This window comes from Ahaetulla prasina, chromosome 3 (assembly GCF_028640845.1).
Source record: "Ahaetulla prasina isolate Xishuangbanna chromosome 3, ASM2864084v1, whole genome shotgun sequence".
Classification (NCBI taxonomy): Eukaryota; Metazoa; Chordata; class Lepidosauria; order Squamata; family Colubridae; genus Ahaetulla; species Ahaetulla prasina.
The window spans coordinates 25,590,462-25,612,460 of record NC_080541.1 but is presented as its reverse complement, the minus strand read 5'-3'; the positions used below and the strand labels follow the sequence as shown (position 1 = coordinate 25,612,460).

Sequence of the window (21,999 nt, the reverse complement as noted above, 5' to 3'; positions counted from 1 at the left end):
AGTCCGGGGTAGATCGCTCCAGAGGGTGGGAGCCCCACAGAGAAGGCCCTTCCTGGGCGCCGCCAGACGACATTGCCTCGCTGACGGCACCCTGAGGAGACCCTCTCTGTGAGAGCGCACGGACGGTGGGAGGTATTCGTCGCAGTAGGCGGTCCCGTAAATAACCCGCCCAATGCCATGGAGCGCTTTAAAGGTGGTCACCAAAACCTTGAAGCGCACCCGAAGGCCACAGGAAGCCAGTGCAGTCTGCGCAGGATAGGTGTCATATGGGAGCCACGAGGGCTCCATCTATCACCCGCGCAGCTGCATTCTGACTAACTGTAGCCTCCGGATGCCCCTCAAGGGGAGCCCCACAGAGAAGGCCCTTCCTGGGCGCCGCCAGACGACATTGCCTCGCTGACGGCACCCTGAGGAGACCCTCTGTGAGAGCGCACGGACGGTGGGAGGTATTCGTCGCAGTAGGCGGTCCCAGAATAACCCGCCCAATGCCATGGAGCGCTTTAAAGGTGGTCACCAAAACCTTGAAGCGCACCCGAAGGCCACAGGAAGCCAGTGCAGTCTGCGAGGATAGGTGTCATATGGGAGCCACGAGGGCTCCATCTATCACCCGCGCAGCTGCATTCTGACTAACTGTAGCCTCCGGATGCCCCTCAAGGGGAGCCCCACAGAGAAGGCCCTTCCTGGGCGCCGCCAGACGACATTGCCTCGCTGACGGCACCCTGAGGAGACCCTCTGTGAGAGCGCACGGACGGTGGGAGGTATTCGTCGCAGTAGGCGGTCCCAGAATAACCCGCCCAATGCCATGGAGCGCTTTAAAGGTGGTCACCAAAACCTTGAAGCGCACCCGAAGGCCACAGGAAGCCAGTGCAGTCTGCGCAGGATAGGTGTCATATGGGAGCCACGAGGGCTCCATCTATCACCCGCGCAGCTGCATTCTGACTAACTGTAGCCTCCGGATGCCCCTCAAGGGGAGCCCCATGTAGAGAGCATTGCAGTAATCCAGGCGAGACGTCACGAGTGCGTGAGTAACCGTGATAGGCATCCCGGTCCAGAAAGGCAATCACATGACTCCAGGACATTGCAAGCATCAAAAATAAAGTGATATTTGGAGAAAGTTGTGGAAATGTTGAAAACCTGAAAAGGTAGAGGTGAAAAGTCTAAAGAATAAAAGTATTGCATTGTATGGGCCTAATACAAGAAAGAAAAGATTTCAGTGATAAATTTGTACTGTATAGGGATTGGATTTGCTATAAATTATTTCAACTTCAGGTGAACATTTAAAAACTTATTCTAAAGCCCGTCCAATTAAAAATAAATTTATGACCTAATAAAATTGGGTCAATAGGAAGGACAGAAAAATAAAGTGATATTTGGAGAAAGTTGTGGAAATGTTGAAAACCTGAAAAGGTAGAGGTGAAAAGTCTAAAGAATAAAAGTATTGCATTGTATGGGCCTAATACAAGAAAGAAAAGATTTCAGTGATAAATTTGTACTGTATAGGGATTGGATTTGCTATAAATTATTTCAACTTCAGGTGAACATTTAAAAGGATTAAAGAAGATTCATATTTTAAAATGAGAATTCCTGATTTAACTTTTGACTGCTAAATATCAGCAGAATCGTATCACTAGGATCTATCCATAATTACTCTTTCTATCAGAAAAATGAATATCTGTCATTTATTTATTTATTTATTTATTTAATCGTATTTATATACCGCCCTATCTCCCAAGGACTCAGGGCGGTTTACAGGCACTAAAAACAGATAAATAGAATATAAATACAATATAAAACATTTAAAAAACTTATTCTAAAGCCCGTCCAATTAAAAATAGAAATAAAACCCAATTTAAAACCCAAAATTTAAAATCTAGCTCAGTCCTGCACAATTAAATAAGTATGTTTTAAGCCAGCGGAAGGTCCAAGGTCCGAAGCTGACGAAGTCCGGGGTAGATCGCTCCAGAGGGTGGGAGCCCCACAGAGAAGGCCCTTCCTGGGCGCCGCCAGACGACATTGCCTCGCTGACGGCACCCTGAGGAGACCCTCTCTGTGAGAGCGCACGGACGGTGGGAGGTATTCGGTCGCAGTAGGCGGTCCCGTAAATAACCCGCCCAATGCCATGGAGCGCTTTAAAGGTGGTCACCAAAACCTTGAAGCGCACCCGAAGGCCACAGGAAGCCAGTGCAGTCTGCGAGGATAGGTGTCATATGGGAGCCACGAGGGCTCCATCTATCACCCGCGCAGCTGCATTCTGACTAACTGTAGCCTCCGGATGCCCCTCAAGGGAAGCCCCATGTAGAGAGCATTGCAGTAATCCAGGCGAGACGTCACGAGTGCGTGAGTGACCGTGCATAGGCATCCCGGTCCAGAAAGGCGCAACTGGCGTACCAGGCGAACCTGGTAGAACGCTCTCCTGGAGACGGCCGTCAAATGATCTTCTAGAGACAGCCGCTCATCCAGGAGGGCGCCTAAGTTGCGGACCCTCTCCATCGGGGCCAATGACTCGCCACCGATGGTCAGCCGCGGATTTAGCTGACTGTACCGGGATGCCGCATCCACAGCCACTCTGTCTTGGCGGGATTGAGCTTGAGCCTGTTTCTCCCCATCCAGACCCGACGGCCTCCAGACACCGGGACAGCACTTGATAACCGTTGGGGTGGTTCGGTGTGAAAAGTACAGCTGAGTATCATCCGCATACAGCTGATACTTCACACGAAACCACTGATGATCTCACCCAGCGGTTTCATGTAGATGTTAACAGAAGGCGAGAGATCGACCCCTGCGGCACCCCACAAGTGAGGCGCCTCGGGGACGACCTCTGCCCCCCTGTCAACACCGACTGCGGCCGGTCAGAGAGATAGGGGGAGAACCACCGATAAACGGTGCCTCCCACTCCCAATCCCCCCAACCGGCGCAGCGGGATACCATGGTCGATGGTATCGAAAGCCGCTGAGAGGTCTAATAGGACCAGGGCAGAGGAACAACCCTATCCCTGGCCCTCCAGAGATCATCTACCAACGCGACCAAAGCCGCTCCGTGCTGTAACCGGGTCGGAAACCGGCCTGGAACGGGTCTAGCTAGACAGTTTCATCCAGGAGCAAGGGAAGCTGATGTGCCACCATACTCTCTACAACCTTCGCCGCAAAGCGAAGGTTGGAGACCGGACGATAATTACCTAAAACAGCCGGGTCCAGGAAGGCTTCTTAGGAGGGGCCTCACCACCGCCTCTTTCAAGGCGGCCGGAAGACACCTCCACCAAAGAAGCGATCGTAATCGCCTGAGCCAGCCTCGTGTCACCTCCCGAGTGGCCAGCACCAGCCAGGAGGGCACGGGTCCAGTAAACACGTGGTGGCATTCAACCTACCCAGCAACCTGTCCATGTCCTCGGAGCCACAGGGTCAAACTCATCCCAAATAATGTCGCCAAGACCACCCTCAGGCGTCTCACCCGCATCACGCAATCTTGGTCCAGACCATCCCGAAGCTGAACGATTTTATCGTATAGATAACCGTTAAACTCCTCAGCACGTCCCTGCAACGGGTCATCCCGCCCCTGATGAAGGAGGGAGCGAGTCACCAAACAGGGCGGCCGGGCGGTTATCTGCCGATGCAATGAGGAGGCGTAGCTACGCCTCGCTTCCTCAATGCCACTAGGTAAGTCCTAGTATAGGACTTCACTAGTGTCCGATCAGCTCGAACGGCTAGACCTCCAGGAACTCTCTAGGCGTCTTCTCCGGCGCTTCATCCCCTCAGCTCCTCGGAGAACCAAGGGCGGTTGGGCCCTGCGCCGGGTCAGAGGCCGCAAAGGCACGACTCGGTCTAAGGCCCCGCCCGGCCCGTTCCCAGGCCGCAACAAGTTCCTCGGCCGAGCCGTGAGCCAGACCTCAGGAAATGGCCCAAGCTCCGTCCGGAACCCATCCGGGTCCATCAGGCGCCTGGGACGGAACCAACGTGTCGGCTCCGTCTCCCTGCGGTGGTGAATGGCGGTCAGAAAGTCCAGGCGAAGAAGAGAGTGATCTGACCATGACAAAGGTTCAGTGACTATTTCCTTTAAGTCCAGATCTCTCAAGCACTGACCAGAGAGAAAATCAGGTCCAGAGTGCCACCCCAATGTGAGTAGGGCCATCAATTACCTGGGTCAGGTCCAAGGCCGTCATGGAAGCCATGAACTCCCGAGCCGCTGTCGATGGCGGGCGGAAGATGGCAGTTAAAGTCCCCATGACTAAAAGTCTGGGGTCTCAACTGCCACCCCGGCCAGCACCTCCAGGAGCTCGGGCAGGGCAGCTGTCACGTAGCAAGGAGCCAGGTACGCGATCAGCAAACCCATCTGACACCTATGACCCCATCTCACAAAGAGGGATTCGCACCCGGCAATCTGAGGCACAGTGGTCTCCCTCGGCTCTAGACTCTCTCTAATCACAACCGCCACCCCACCACCCCTACCCTGGGCCCTCGGTTGATGGAATGCACGGAAACCCGGCGGGCACATCTCCACGAGGGGCACACCCCCTTCCGTGCCCAACCAGGTCATACCAAACAAAGATAGCTTTTTCCCTCCTAACACTATCCTTGACTGTTGGAATGGAAAACCAGATTACACAAACAAGTGACAAAACTTTGCAACTGTAATTACATCTTATTTCTTCTATGCTTATATCTATCTGGATTATATTCAATACTGAAAATAATAAGAGTACTTCACCATATTTAAATCCACTTAGAGCTCTAAAAGAAGGGCTACCTCCAATAATTCACACAACGTATCTTTTCTAGGTTAAAGGCTTTTTCCTCACTATGTGTAATTGGCTTAATTGCCTTTACAGTGATGTTCCACATGTGGAGATCTTCACAGTTTTTGGTGCACTTTTATGAAACAAGTTCTGCAGCAGATGGCTTAATAGACCTCAAAGGCCTTCGTTTTACTCTCTGTTATACACACTTTGATTTCCCAATTAGCTATTTTGCTTTATCTGTTTTCTATTCTTCCTTCTCAAATTGTGGCATCCAGATATAAAAACAAAGAATGGATGGATGATGTAGATGTGTATATGTACATGTAGCATAGCAAAACCTTCTACACACTTAGTGAATTTTGTCTATTCCTTTATGAAATAAGCAATATTCTCTTACAAATGGAACAGTCTTTCAATCATCATTATCACCTTCATTACCATATGCATAACTTTTGGCAATAATTAAGTTCTGTTTTGTTCATTAAAAGAAAATGGAGCAAGTTTTGACTTGTCTTATTATTAAAGTTTCGGGCATAAAACATGCATTTTGTATTCAAAGGAGGATTCTATTTTTTTCTGTGCTTTTGATAAGTATATAGTCTTTCCCTCCAGCACTGTTTGTTTATTTCCAGTCTGATCATGATGATTTTGAATGTATAAATTCATTAAATGAATCAATAGATTCATTAAACAAGGCTTCTCTGGTAGCTGGCAAAAAACAAAATCAAACAAACAAAAAACCCCAATCTAATATAAAAAAACAATAACATTTGATAACAGTTAGCCTAGAACAGATTTTACAATGAAACAATGTAAAATATATAAGATTCATAATTCCCAAGCATTCCCAGCACTGAAAAATTACCAAGCAGTTAAAATCTGTAATTTTAGCTGCCTTGAAAAAAGATCATCAGTAGGAAGTCAATGGTAGGTGCCAAGCAATTTTCCCAGGCACAGTATTGAAATGAGACGGTCCTCATCTATCTATTCAAGGGTGTCAAACTCAATTTCATTGAGGGTCGCATCAGGGTTGTGTTTGACCTTGGGGGGGAATGTGGGTGTGGCCAGGTGGGTGTGGCCAGCTTGACATCACTTGTGTCGGGGGTGCCTGTGGTGGCCTGAGTGCTGTGTGGTGAAAATGGGCTCCTGAGCTCCATTTTCAGCAGCAAATGTCTCCTACAACCCTCTGTCAGTGAAAACGGAGCTCAGGAGGGCCGTATATGGCCCTCATGTGCTCTGTTTTCAGCCATGACGGCCTCCCCGAATTCCACTTTCACTTCCAGAAGGCTGAAAACAGAGGCCATTGCGGCTGAAGATAGGGCCTGGGAGGGCCACATGCAGCCCTCCTAAGCTCCATTTTCACTAGCAGAGGCACCATGGGCCAGTCCTTTGCTGTTTCCAGGGAAGTCCCATGGGCCAGATCTAAGCATCCCATGGCCTTGAGTTTGACACCCCTGATCTATCCTGTCATTTAGCTTCATTGGTATTAATGAAGGATTCTCAGTGATGTCCAAAGAGTTTGGACAGAAATATATTCTGTGCTTAAACTGTTCAGGAAAATAACCCTTACTTTATTTTGTGACTATAAAGGTTCCTAGTACTTAAGCTATACAAGGGTGTTGGTTTTTTTTTGAAACTCAGTGTGTGGTTATAAGACCTTTATATGAATTAAAGCTGGTGTAAGGTGAAATTGTACAGAAGTCAGACTACAATGAGTCTGGTTCCATCTCTTCTGACTAACAGGGTTGGTTTTTTTAAAGACGTAAGAGATGCAGCTGTATAAAATTGTTAGCTGAAAAAAATTCTGCCAGCTTTGTGATTCCTCTCTTACAGAGAATGTTTTTTGGGGAAAAAATCTCCTAAAACTTCTTTTAATCCCCAAATGTTATCTGGTACAGGTAGTTACCCCACTGTAACTTCAAAAGGCTGATAAACAGGACAGTCATTAAGTGAGGATAATCTGCAATGGTATATATTCCATGTTCATTAAGTTTTTCTTTGAATACAGGTAGTCCTTGACTTATGACTGGAATTGGGACCAAAATTTCCATTGCTAAGCAAGGTAGTTAAGTGAATTGCATCCAATTTTTTGACTTTTTTTTTTGTCACAGCTGTTAAGCCGTTGTTCAATGAATCAGGTGATCATTAAGCAAATCCATCTTACTCCATTGCCTTTGCTTTTCATAAGCCCCCTGGGAAGATTGCAGATGATAACCAGGTGACCTTAGGATGCTGTAACCACCTGAGCCTTAATCAGAGGGATGCTGCAACACACAACACTAGTAAGTGTAAGGATTGCTGATAAGTCACCTTTTTCAGTGCTGTTGTAGCTTTGAACAGTTATTAAATGAATGGTTGTAAGTTGAGGACTACCTGTACATACACTCACTTATGTCTATGAGATGCTTAGTATAGTATAGCCTTTATTGTCACTGTACATCATGTATACAATGAAATTGGTTCACTCATTACCTACAATCCTTTTAAATCTACAGTATAATCATTTCGAAAGTGAAACACCAGTAATGATCTTTAACTGTTTAACAACAAAGCAAAGAGAACCTTTCTAGGTGATGCTTACCTACACAGCGAGGTGTTTTATTATGGTTGCTCCATGTGCCATCTGGCTGGCAGGATGCAGTAGTTAGTTCCTTGGAGGATAGCCGGTACCCATCATTGCAAAAGTAAGTAACGTACGTGCCTACTAAGTAATCTGTAGTTAATATCCCACCATTTAATGGAGCTTTTGGAATTCCACAGGAGATTGCTGAAACATTAACACAGACAGGCAAAATGTCATTCAACTACACTGGCAAATTCAATTTCTATGTATATTATTTCTAATATTCAAAAATAGAACTGTAATTCAAATATGAAAATTTTATTTCAGAGTTCTTAAAATTCTTAAAGGTGCTTGGAAGGATTAGCAAGTTTGCAGGATTTGACTAAGTGGGCAAATTTGATTTCTTTGTTTATTATCTCTAATATTCAGAAATAGAATTGTAATTCAGATATGAAAATATGACTAAAAATGCCTGGCAGGATTGCAACATCAAAAATAATGCATCATTCAGACTTTTTTTCTTTTCTTTTTCACAACCACCTGTCTTTGCAAATGTGTTTCTTCTGTGGTGGAATGTAGTCTGGATTCCAGAAGGGAGGCTGTATTCCAGAGGAGCAAGAGACAGCAAAGTTTAGATAGTTTTGTGGGTAGGAAGAGGGTCAAGACATGTCCTCCCTAAAGGTTCTCAAAGTATATTTTTAATTATGTAAGTCAGGGATGAAATCTAAAAATTTTCCCTACCGGTTCTGGCTTAATTGGTGGGCGTGGCTTGGTGGTCAGATGGCTGGGTGGGCGTGGCCAATAACAATAAATAATAAAAATAATAAACAAAGTATAAAAAAACAATAAGAGGTACCAAAAACCAACTTTCACACTTTACACACACACAATACAACACAACACAACTGACTCACACACAGTGTAAAAGCAGCTGCAATTCACACTTCACATAACCACAAAAAGCTCAAAAACCAACTTTCACACTTTACACACACACAATACAACACAACACAACTGACTCACACACAATGTAAAAGCAGCTGCACTTCACACTTCACATAGCCACAAAAAGCTCAAAAACCAGCTTTCACACTTTACACACCACAACACAACTGACACACACACAATACCACATACAGCTTTCTGAGATTTTGTGTGTTTGTGTAGTTAGAGTGAAACACTACAGAAACATACCAAATCTCAGAAAGCTACACAAATATTTTATTATTTTATTTTATTTTATTGTGGACTTCAATTCCCAGAGTTCCTCAGCTAGCAAAGCCAGACAGCATTAATTACTCAGTGATGAAACTCAGTTAGTTTAGTTTAGTTTAGTTTAGATTAGTTCTGTCTGGTGCTGAAAGCTAAACTGGGGCTTTCTGGCTGCAAGAAAAGCCATGAGGTCGATCAGTAATCAGGTAAGTGTCTTAGACTCTTTTAAAAGGAGTTTTTCTACATTTTTTCTACAGAAAACATGTTTTTAAGGTTCTGCTGATGAGGAACTCAGGTGAGATCCCCAGAGTAGCCTTTAATTTTTTTTTTTTAAGTTTAAAGGCTCTGCCGATCTCAGCTGGGAGGCGGGATCCTTAAAGGCTTTTTTTTTACTTTTAAAGGCATGCTGAAGCAAAACCTTCTTTTAAAAGTAAAAAAAACCCTCTGCTGATGGTACGGCTCAGCAGAGGCAGGGGGGCGGGGCCAAGGATTTTTGCTACTGGTCCTCCGAACCAGCAGCTGCCATCGCTACCAGATCATGCGAGCAGGTCTGATCCGGGAGCATTTCACCCCTGATGTAAGTAATCTGCTTTAGTTTGGCAAGATTTTGTCTATACATGAGAAACAATTAAAGGAAACTGCTTAGAAGAAACTCAGCATGTCTTTCTTAGTTTTGGGGGCTTGACATCTTCAAACTTCATTTCATTGTCCCTTTGCCATGTCTGAAGCCAGAAAAACTCCCAATCTATACAACAGGCTTAAGTTCCAATTACTTCAGATTCAAGTACTTTCATGTCTTTCTGACTATTAGATTTTTTTTTCCTTCGGAACTCTTACATTTCAGATGGAACATTTGTTCTTACTAAACAATATACTAAATATTATTTATTTAGTCATCAAAATGTTGGCTTCTTTTAAATATGATTGAGAATATAACAGTTTTGGGCTTTTGAACAGAATGAGGCCAACTGAAAGAAGAGAACTACCTCAGTGCCAACTCAATCTTCCAGAAGTTGAAAACTCAAGAAAATGCAAGGGCATCAGGATTGGAAAGAATGATTTTTTTTTCTGAACAGGAAAAATGGAGCAGGTTCTATAATGATGTTTTAGAAGGACTCTCGTTTCACTTCCATAAAGGCTTCAGGTGATATGTTCAACTGCTTGCTGTTTTTATTACAAAGAACCATTTCAAAAGGATATGCTGCTGCAGTTTTTACTAGCTGGCTAATTTAGCAGCATAGCATCACTGCTGGTCTCTGGGCAATCATTTGGTGAATAACACATTTTTTCCCCCATACTTTCTTTTCCAAATTATTTGCTCTATTTTCTTACTGGGTTAGACTATCAGAATATTTCTTGATACCGTTTCATTCAAGTAGTTTCTCATAAAGGTTTTCAGCATTCTGTCAGAAGTGTTATTCATTTCACTCAAAAATACGATGCCTCGAACAATACAAACTGAAGATCAAGGTCAGCCTATTCACCTCCCCATCTCTTTTATAGCTTTGAATTTTATACCTGCCAATCAGCACTGATAGAATAATTTATGACACTGAAAAGAAACAAAAGAGATTATTTGTTCAAGTTTTGAAGCGATGCTTCCTTGTCACTGATGCTTGTTTATTTAATAGACATGTTTTTTTAAAAAAAAATAATACATTCTGTAAAGGGGAATGCAAGTATTTTTCCCCCCACTTGCTAGATAATTTTCATGATGGTAAAAATAAAACCCCCGTGTCTTTAACATAATAACAGAGTTGGAAGGGACCTTGGAGGTCTTCTAGTCCAACCCCCTGCCCAGGCAGGAAACCCTACATCATTTCAGACAAATTTCATTTCAGACATTTTCTTAAAAAATTCCAGTGTTGGAGCATTCACAACTTCTGCAGGCAAGTTGTTCCACTTATTGATTGTTCTAACTGTCAGGAAATTTCTCCTTAGTTCTCAGTTGCTTCTCTCCTTGATTAGTTTCCACCCATTGCTTCTTGTCCTGCACTCAGGTGCTTTGGAGAATAGCTTGACTCCCTCTTCCTGGCAGCCCCTGAGATATTGGAACACTGCTATCATGCAGTGATAGTTTTGGATAGTTTGCATTCAGTTTTGGTCGCCACGATGTAAAAAAGATGTTGAGACTCTAGAAAGAGTGCAGAGAAGAGCAACAAAGATGATTAGGGGACTGGAGGCTAAAACATATGAAGAACGGTTGCAGGAACACGGTATGCCTAGTTTAATGAAAAGAAGGACTAGGGGAGACATGATAGCAGTGTTCCAATATCTCAGGGGTTGCCACAAAGAAGAGGGAGACAAACTATTCTCCAAAGCACCTGAGGGTAGAACAAAAAGCAATGGATGGAAACTAATCAAGGAGAGAAGCAACCTAGAACTAAGGAGAAATTTCCTGACAGTTAGAACAATCAGTGGAACAACTTGCCTGCAGAAGTTGTAAATGCTCCAACACTGGAAATTTTTAAGAAAATGTTGGATAGCCATTTGTCTGAAATGGTGTAGGGTTTCTTGCCTGGGCAGGGAGTTGGACTAGAAGACCTCCAAGGTCCCTTCCAACTCTGATATGATGATGATGATGATGATGATGATGATGATGATGATGATGTCTCTCCTAGTCCCTTTTCTTCCCTTTCATTAAACTAAACATACCCAGTTCCTGCAACCGTTCTTCATATGTTTTAGCCTCCAGTGCCCTAATCATCTTTGTTGCTCTTCTCTGCACTCTTTCTAGAGTCTCAACATCTTTTTTACATCGTGGCGACCAAAACAGAATGCAATATTCCAAGTGTGGCCTCACCACGGCATTATAAAGTGGTATTAACACTTCACGTGATCTTGATTCTATCCCTCTGATTATGCAGCCCAGAACTGTGTTGGCTTTTTTGGCAGCTGCTGCACACTGCTAGGTCATATTTAAAAGGTTGTCCACTAGGACTCCAAGATTCCTCTCACAGTTACTACTATTAAGCAAGGTACCACATATACGGTACCTGTGCATTTTGTTTTTTTTGCCTAAATGTAGAACCAGTGATGAAATCCAAAAAGAAATTATTACCAGTTCTGTGGGTGTAGCTTGGTGGGCATGGCAGGGGAAGGATAATGCAAAATCTCCATTCCCACCCCACTCTGGGGCCAGCCAAAGGTGGTATTTGCCAGTTCTCTGAATTACTTAAAATTTCTGCTACCGGTTCTCCGAACTGCTCAAAATTTCTGCTACCCGTTCTCTAGAACCTGTCAGAACCTGCTGGATTTCACCCCTGTGTAGAACCTTACTTTTTTCACTGTTGAATTTCATTTTGTTAGTTAGAGCCCAATGTTCAAGTCTGTCAAGATCCTTCTGTATCTTGAGCCTATCTTCTGGAGTGTTGGGTATTCCTGCCAGCTTGGTGTCATCTGCAAATTTGATGATTGCGTATGCACATACGCACTCATAAATATGCACATACGAAGTGCGTAATGCACTTTGTATGTGCATATTTCAAAACCAAGTCCAATAAAACAAACTAGGTCAAAAAAACTAAAACAAAGGGGGAACTATTGGTTTTGAAGTCATTAAAAGTATTCTAGAATCCATAGAGAGTCTTCCTTGGAAGAGTTCATATAAGCATCCATTTGTTTCCAACAATCTGGTGTTTGTAAAAATAGCTGTTGAAAAAGACACTATATTTTATTAGCCTCTTACTCTTATTTTACAACCCTAAGTAATAATTCTCAGTTTGCATGATGTGCAATGTACATGTTTAAATAACACTGCATCAAGGTCAGGTTTAAGCTAAGGACAAATTGGCATTGGTTTAGGATGCCAAAGTGTTGGAGTGGAGTTAATGCCACCCCTCCTTCAGAATCATGCAAATCTTTACATCAGCAGATGGTAGCACCATCAGCCAAAGCAGACTAGGAATCTCATATACCCCTGAGCCAGCATTGAATTATACATAGCATACCTCACACTTAGAAACTAACAACCTACTCTCCAATAAACAATTTGGTTTCAGGAAAAAAATATCATGTAACTTACAACTTCTCCACTGTAAAAACATATGGACTACAAATCTTGATCAAGGCAAATCAATAGATGCAATCTACATAGACTTCTGCAAAGCTTTCGACTCAGTAGTACACGATAAACTTCTCCTAAAACTAACATCCTATGGCATCTCAGGACCCCTTCACAAATGGATATCCGCTTTTCTGTCTAACAGACAACAAGTGGTCAAAATTGGCAATGCTTTATCAAATCCTGTTCCTGTCAAGAGTGGTGTTCCTCAAGGCAGCGTCCTTGGACCAACACTCTTTATACTATACATTAATGATCTTTGTGACCACATATCAAGTAATTGTGTGTCTTTGCTGACGATGACAAACTATTTAATACCACAGACAACACTTCTATCATTCAAAACGACCTTGATCATCTAACTGCTTGGTCTAAAAATTGGCAGCTCCAAATTTCATCCAGCAAATGCTCAGTCTTACATATAGGAAAAAAGAACCCAAACACTAAGTACATACTAGATGGACATTATCTTACAGACGACCCCCATCCCGTTAAAGACCTTGGAGTTTTCATGTCAAATGATCCAAGTGCCAAAGCCCACTGCAACTACATAAAAAAGCTCTAAGAGTTGTAAACCTAATCTTGCATAGCTTCTTTTCCAAAAACACCACACTACTAACCAGAGCATATAAAACATTTGCTAGACCAATTCTAGAATACAGCTCACCTGTTTGGAACCCTCACCACATCTCTGACATCAATACAATTGAATGTGTCCAGAAATATTTTACAAGAAGAGTTCTCCATTCCTCTGAAAACAACAAAATATCTTACCCCACCAGACTTGAAATCCTAGGCTTAGAAAGCTTGGAACTCCGTCGCCTTCGACAAGACCTAAGTTTAACTCACAGAATCATCTATTGTAATGTCCTTCCTGTTAAAGACTACTTCAGCTTTAATTGCAATAATACTAGAGCAACTAATAGATTTAAACTAAATGTCAACCGCTTTAATCTAGATTGCAGAAAATATGACTTCTGTAACAGAATCATCAGTGCTTGGAATACTTTACCTGACTCTGTGGTCTCTTCCCATAATCCTAAAAGCTTTAACCAAAAACTTTCTACTATTGACCTCACCCCATTCCTAAGAGGACCATAAGGGGCGTGCATAAGCGCACAAACGTGCCTACCGTTCCTGTCCTATTGTTTTTCTTTTCTTCTTCCTATATATATATATGCTTATACCTCCTAATATTTACTCACATATGTGTTTATATGCTATATAATATTTTTGTATGATACCTACATATATTGTTGTGACAAAATAAATAAATAAATAAAATAAATAAATAAATAAAATAAATAAAATAAATAAATAAATAAATAAAAATAAATAAATAAATTCCTCAATGTCTTCTTTTTTCCCAGCAGTGGGTATGGCTCAGAGGAATCAGGTCCATCAGTTTGAAGTTCCATCTGTATCGTTTAAAATGTTGATCTTACTGAATTCACTTAGCTATTCATCAAATAGTCATTTTCAGGTGAGAGATAACATAAAGGCCATCTGATTACTTGTAATAATGGAAAGACTCAACACTCTTACTTTTGGAAAGTATTAATTGTAACTGCGGTAGCAAGACAAATGGAAAGCAAAGACATACTGATTTATGTAGTACTGCCTGATAAAAGGGGTCTCTCTTTCTGTTAGAACCAGCACTTGCATTATCACCATTAGTGTACATACCTTCCAAATCAAATCAATCAAGCCAATCAAAAAGCCAAAAAGGTAACAAAAAGACCCAAACACCTCCTCACTAGCAATCAAAATACCTCCTCACCAGCAATCAAATAAGCAGATTAATATGTCTATGTAGATTCTCAATCATTTAGATCATGGTTGTCCACACCCATTTGCACTACTCTGGTGATCCTGACGACACAGATAAACCTTCCAGGTGGCCTCAGCAGCTTGCTAACAGATTGCAAATGACCAGCTGTCTGCAAGGAGTATAAATCCTTCCATTCCTCACCATCCAGTCAGAGCTGAAGAAGGTTCTTGGATGAGAAGTGAAATGTCTTCAAAAAGAAACCAACCAGTAAATCCAGTTGCCTCTTGAAAAAATATCTTTGGGACCAAGATTGATACTAGACAAAAGCTCAATCAAATAACTACCAACTCAGACAAACAGTCGAATCAAGGACACTCCATCAATACTGACAGGATAACCCACTAGAACCGTATATAAATAGGGAGCATACACTACTCCCTTCTAGCACTGATGATGTTACTTAGCTTGGTATGAAACATCTGCAAGAAAACAATCAAACTAGAGAGGGTCAAGCATCCCAACCATCATCATTATTATTATTCAGGTTCCAAACAACTTCTGTATATAAAGAATGTTAATTGAATACCTTTAATTGAATTAAAGGGAATCAATCCATTTAATTTATCAAACTTTGTACATTGATCAATGCTTAGAGCATTGTTTGGAAGAGGTATGGCCATAGGATGCTACTGTATTAATGAATTGCATAACAGACATGGCTATTTTCGTACATCAACTACTCAAAGAGAGACATTTGTTTTCCAGATTACATGGGAATCTAAAAAAGATAGATCTGCTTTAAAAATACATTGCTCTTCCCCTTGTTTCAAAACTTTTTTTCTAAAACGTTTTTGAAGTGTACACTTCATATGCTACTTTCCTTTAGATTCAGGAAGATAAAAATAGATTTTTAAAAAATATCCAGTTTAATTTGTGGATTCATTCACATAGATAGGCACAGACAAAGGTTTTTATTATTATTATTGCTGCTTGGGATTCCAAGAATTAGAATGGGAAAAAAAAAACCATTCAAACAGTCCTGCAAAGCTGAACTAGTCAGCAGAACAGAACTTTATAAGGCCTTGACAAACTGACCCCAAAACATTTTGCATATAGCTACATTGTGCATGGATTACCAAGTCATAACCAAGTCAAATATATATAGTTTAGAGACAGCTCAGCTAACAAAATCACATTGCCCTTAAGTTCTCAAATACACAGGTATTTGTAGAGCATTTTGCTATTTTTATAAACCAATAAATAATCAACATAAGGGTTTTAAAATAAACTTGATTTCAATAAATGTAAATGGGGCCTTCTGTTTGGAACTCTTTAGTCTTTTAAGATAATGGATCTCAGGAACTTTCAAATCCTGAAAATCATGCCTCCACCAGTAAATGTCTTGCATGAAAATGAGAAAACATTCTGCTGGCTTTTTTCTATGTGCCTATTCCCTTGTATATGTTTAAATTGCAAATGTTAACCGTAAATGTGTATTAATACATATTCATGCTTTAGGTGGGAAAATGCATTTTAAGAAAATTCACATTAAAAATAATATGAATGTTATGAGTAGTATAATATGAATGATAATATGCGGTATAATTTTCATGAAGGTGGATGTAATGAAATGATTTCCAGACAATGCTGCATGAGACAAACATCAGCAAATATTCATTGTTTTATATGGCATTATCTGGAAATCATTTCACCAATTCATTGAGGATTATTTAAGAAGATTAGTTTGCCATTAAGATTATGAATGACAATAATATTCAGGTCTCCTAGAAAACATTATATGCTTCATTAAACAATACAAAACAAAACATTAGTGATTAAATAATACTGTAGTTAATACTAATAAAATAATCGCCAAGCAATTGGAACATCTCTTGAACACAATTGGCATTGACAAAATCACCATCAGTCAATTACAAAAGGCAGCTAAATAGCTTACATCATGTAATAAAACCTTTAAAACTATCAAACAACATCTGCTTATCCTGAGATCTTTAGGAAGGCCTTAATAGGTGGATAACAATGCCAAATCCAGTCTAAACATCTAGCTGATTTTACAACTAACTATAATAATAAAAAAAGACAATGTGGATAATTTGTGGCAATACTAGGAGAATAGTAGAATAAAAGACAAAGAATTGGAGCAGATCAGAAAGTAGCAAGATTTGAAAACCAAAGTTGAAACATTATGACATAAACCAGTCATGGTGGTCTCAAAGTTATTGTACTTTTTATTTAAGCTAGATTGATAAAAATATTTCAATATTAATTAATTTGCCATTGCTTATATTCTGCTTATCTCCAATATGTGGAGTGGCTAATATCCAAAAAATAAAACTCACAAAATAATCATAATAATGAAACTCATAAAATAGAATTAAGATAATAATAATTAAAACAAAAACAATGTGATATCCAAGGGTTACAAGCAACCCATGATAGACCTTTAAATCTCCAAATGCTACATTTGAGTTTTTTTTTCCCAAAGTGCATTCATTAGCATTGTAAAAATGTTATTTAGCATCACTCTGAAATACCCCTTCCTTCTCAATGCCATAAAATATATATTTCAAAAAGTCATTAAACAGATAAAATAATAGAAATATAAAAAAATCATAACTATGACAGCACTTTTAGAATTAATGATGTTTTGGTAAAGGAAAATGTAACTGAGGAAAATAAAATAAAAATGCATTTGCATTTGTTTCAATAATCTCAAATTCATAATGTCTTCTGCGTTTCAAGTTAAAGTAATTGAAAACATATTCCTTGTTTTGCTGCTAAGCATTGCCATTAAACAGTATTACACTGAATATGGCTTCAATGAAAATGCAGGAGGGGATACATTTAGAATGTCAGTCATTTTAAATGTCAGTCAACAGTCAATTTATTTGGGTGAGTTTTATTTTATTATTTTATCTATTCCATTTCTATAGCTGCCCATCTCAACCAATGATTCCTGACACATTTAGCACTCCAGGCTTGGGAACATAGCCAGATTTTTAGGACCTTAAAAAAGGCTTAAACGGTTGGGATCATTCTAATGTCCAATGGGAGGATGTTCCACAGAGTAGAGGCCACCGCAGAAAAAGCTCATTTTCTACTCCCTGCTGGTCAACACTCTTTGGCTGATGGAATCTGCAGCATGCCCATTGGGTTAAATTGAGTTAGAAGAGTGCTCTTGGAAAAAAAAGATGATTCCTCCAGGTAATCCATTCCTAAAGCATGTAGGTTAAAAGTTGAAAGTTCTGGCCAGGATCGTAAGAAAAGTAAATTTGAAATCTTATTGTGAGCATGTTTCATAGGACAGCATTCCATAGACAAGACACCATGATAGGGCCCTTTCTCCAATCACCAATACTGTAATGTCCAAGATGGTGAGACAGAAGGCATTTATTAAATTCCAGTGTGAACATTAAATCTCATAAGTTCTTATATCAGCTAAGTTAACAACTAGAGATCTTTTGGTGCATGTGAAGTTCCCACAGATGATAATCAAGAAATAAACTGTTCTCTTAAGTGATCACCACTGTGATTTAAGAATAAGGCTCACTTTGCCTCATACCATCATGTCTATGTGGTAACCTATTGCCTGAGTAAGTTCCAGTGGATGAAGATCTATGATAAAGACCATAAGACTCCATTTATTTTGGACCTCAGTCACTTCAATTACCCACAATGGTGCCAAAATGAAGAAATGGGTATCATGGTATCACAATACCCTTTCCATACTTGCCTCACAGTTTGCATGCAAGTAGATAATGTCAGCCCCTTCATGGATTACTCCCTTGTTGTGGTGAAGGGGCTTGCATAGCTCAATGAAGCTATGAGCTATGCCGTGCAGGGACACCCAAGACGGACAGGTCATAGCAGAGAGTTCTGACAAAACGTGATCCACTGGAGAAGGAAATGACAACCCACTCCAGTATCTTTGCCATAGAACCCCATGGACATGTCCATGGGGTTGCGATGGGCCGGACACGACTTTGCAACTAACAACAACAACAAGATAATGTCAAGTCTTTTGCCACTTGATCTCCTCACGTGCCCATCTATAGATGCCTCAATTTAGAAACAACACATACTATTAATTGTGACTGGACAGCAACTGACAAACCATTTATATTTCATTAACTGGAGATATATGTACTCTTTAACTGGCTGCTGTGTGCTATATTAAGGAAAGTAAGCAGGACTGCCCATGAACTAAGATAAAAGGTTTGGTTGGCATTTGTAGAAGTGTCCAAAAATAGTCTTGGAAAAAAAATAGGGGGTAGTAATTAAACCTTCCCCCAATAAAAAAGGAGTAAAGAAGAAACTCAAGATCAGCCCACCTTGACTCTGTTGAGTATAAGAGGAAAGGAACAAGAAAATCTACCAGGCTTTCAAAGTTCTGTTTTTATAGCTAGTCTGCATAGAGTAGAGTTCTAGTATTTTTGTTGTTGTTGTTGTTGTTGTAATGTCTGTTTCCTGACCTGGTCTACTTCAAAGGGCTAACATTATCAGAGCCAAACTATGAGAATGTAAATTTGTAATGAAAATTTTAACCTTGACAGGCTGGTACAGGTACATCCCATGCATAGTATCCAAGGGGAGATTTTCTACACACAGCAGTGCTTTTCCCAACGAGACGGAATCCTCGGTCACAAGCCCAGCGAACCACACTGTTGAGTTGCCCTCCTGTCTGGCTTACGATGAAACCGTGAGGTGGTGACTCTGGAGTACTGCAGTAAAGAGCTTGAAAAACGGAACAAAAGAAACAATGCATGAATTTCTTCCTCCTATGGATGTTAATTATTGCACTGTTTAATAGCAGACATGTGTCTGCAGGAATTATATGTGTGATTTAGCGAGGATGCTACAAACAGTGGAAAAATAAAGACACCTGTTTATCTAACAGGAAAAATAAATCCATTTATTTTGGATTCGTATTACAGGGGATCTTTACCCTGGCATCATTTCTCTTCTGGGGAAATGGGAATCATGCGGTAATATATGGAAGGACTGATATGTGGATAGTGAGATCTATATTTTTTTATTTTTTTATTTATTCAGTTTGTCAAACATGTAAAAGATAACAGGTATAAGTATAAACGTAAATATGAACATAGCAAATGGGTACGAATAAATGGGATAGGGTCGGAAGGCACGCTTATGCGTGCGCTTATGCACGCCCCTTACAGACCTCTTAGGAATGGGGTGAAGTCAACAGTAGACAGTCTAAGGTTAAAGTTTTGTGGGTTTGTGGAAGAAATCACAGAGTTAGTTAGTGCATTCCAGGCTTTGACCACTTTGTTGCTGAAGTCGTATTTTCTGTAATCGAGTTTGGAGTGGTTTACCTTGCATTTGTATCTATTGTGTGCTTGTGTGTGTGTGTGACATTGGGACATTGCAAATATCAGTATTGAAATAAATCTTATAAATTGTATTTTTTCCCAAATACCAACATTATGAATTCTTCCCATTTGGGAAAAAAAAGCTACTTACAAATACAATTTTACTTATACTGATATTATTAACTGTCATGTGTTTAATTTTTTCATTAGAAGATTTTACAAATTTGTAATTGATACTTGTTTTTAATGTTTACCAAACTTTGTTTACCAAACATTGTTTTTAATGTTAACCAAAGGGGCCTCTGGTGGCTCAGCAGACTAAGTCTGTCTGTTATTAACACAGCTGCTTGTAATTACGGCAAGTTCAAGTCCCACCAGGCCCAAGGTGGACACAGCCTTCCATCCTTTATAAGGTAGATAAAATGAGGACCCAGATTGTTGGGGGCAATAAAGTTGACTTTGTATATAATATACAAATGGATGAGACTATTGCTTAACACAATGTAAGCCGCCCTGAGTCTTCGGAGAAGGGCAGGATATAAATTCAAATTAAAAAAAAAGTGAACTCAAGGTAATTTGATATTCGAAAGCAAGATCAAGAAAGATGACATATGTATGCTGGCTGAATAAAAAAAATGCAAATGCTTTTGTCGGAAAGAGGAAGACAGAGAGCCACAAAACATATTATGTGGAACAAGGAAATGACTTGTTAATTTTCTATAAATGTAGATCTCTCTTTCTCTCTCTCTCTCTCTGTTTCTTTTGTCCCCTCCAGCGGAGTTTTGCATAGCAGACTGTCTTTCACATCCATATTATCTTATAAGGAGACTACTGATGAGAAAAAAGGAAGAAAACCCAGTTTATAATTTAAAGGTTCTTTAAGCTTGTTGAGTTGAAACCAAAATCTAAAGAAACCTAAACAGAATTTTATGTTTCATGGTTGTCCACATTCCTAATCCCAAATAAGCAAAAGTTTAAAAGAAAGTATATTGTTCCTAAATGAGCTGCTATGATTAAGATGAAGGCAAACAAATTATTCTGGGGTCATTTGGCGGTTACCTACTTTGAAGTAGAGACAAAAAGAGAAAAGAATAAAGGAAGGAAGGAAGGAAGGAAGGAAGGAAGGAAGGAAGGAAGGAAGGAAGGAAGGAAGGAAGGAAGGAAGGAAGGAAGAAGAAAGGAAGAGGAAAGGAAAGTAGAAAGAAAGGTAGAAAGGTAGAAAGGTAGAAAGAAAGAAAGAAAGAAAGAAAGGAAGAAAGAAAGAAAGAAAGAAAGAAAGAAAGAAAGAAAGAAAGAAAGAAAGAAAGAAAGAAAGAAAGAAAGAAAGAAAGCCACCATATTTTCTGGCTAGATATTATATTGACAATAGAACTGAACTTGCATTTAGTTGGATTTTAAAATCACATCTTCCAAGATCTTATTTCCCCCTTCTCTATACAGAGTTTGTCCATCTTCCATTTCTCTTCCATCCCAAACTGCTAGTTGTTCCCCTTATTGATTCTTTTGAAGTAGAGTGGGAAAAAAAAAGAAGGGGTGACTTACCTATGTATCTTATCCTAAAACCTTTTTTGTTGGTACCATGGTCTGCTGACCATCGGAGAAATACTTCATGGCCAGTGCTTGTTATATTGAGAGAGGAGGTATAATCGCCACTTAAGGAGATGAGCAATGGGCTATGACTATTTGGTCCTTGATCCCACACACATATGAGGAAAAAAGAAAGACCAAAATTAGAGAAATGTTAAATGTTTTTGTTGGATATATAATCATTTGAATAATGCAATATATTGCAGCCATCTGTTCATAGCATATGAAAATGTTCATTAATTGTAAGCAACAATCACACTGTGTTATTTTTGATACAATGCATAATGTAATATTGCTTGCTAAAAGACCTATTATGCATTCAAAGTTGAATATCCTTTAGTTACCGTCAAACACCTCAAGTATATCAAATTCTTTTTCGGTCTGGAAGGATTCAAAGTAAAGGCTGATATTGTAACCCTTTTCCACTGTAATGGTCCAAGCACACATCTGAAGGTTTGGATAGCTATCTGGGTAGCCTGGGCTCAGGATCACTCCAGTTGAATCAAGGCGCATTTCATTTGCAGGACACAATACTGCAAGAGGGGGTGGGACAGAAAGAAAAGCAAGAGACAGACAGACAAACAGAGAAAAAAAGAGAAAAGAGAAAAGAAAATGAGCTATAAACAACTAAATATCTGAAAAGTTATTGGATATTTGGGGTCTTTTCAACTTGGACATCAAACACTTCACCCCAAATACATCAAAACATGGATAAAT

General features: G+C 40.2%; 1 protein-coding gene across 1 annotated transcript in view; it reads right to left on the bottom strand.

Annotated features, from left to right (window-relative positions):
- CSMD3 (CUB and Sushi multiple domains 3) overlaps positions 1 to 21,999 on the bottom strand; it is a 782,898-nt gene that overhangs the window by 108,211 nt on the left and 652,688 nt on the right. The window contains exons 48-51 of the mRNA XM_058175006.1: positions 21,627 to 21,815; positions 21,238 to 21,384; positions 18,908 to 19,096; positions 7,314 to 7,499 (exon numbers count right to left, since the gene is read on the bottom strand). Coding sequence (XP_058030989.1) covers positions 7,314 to 7,499; positions 18,908 to 19,096; positions 21,238 to 21,384; positions 21,627 to 21,815 — 711 coding nt within the window. The remainder of the gene's footprint in view (positions 1 to 7,313; positions 7,500 to 18,907; positions 19,097 to 21,237; positions 21,385 to 21,626; positions 21,816 to 21,999) is intronic.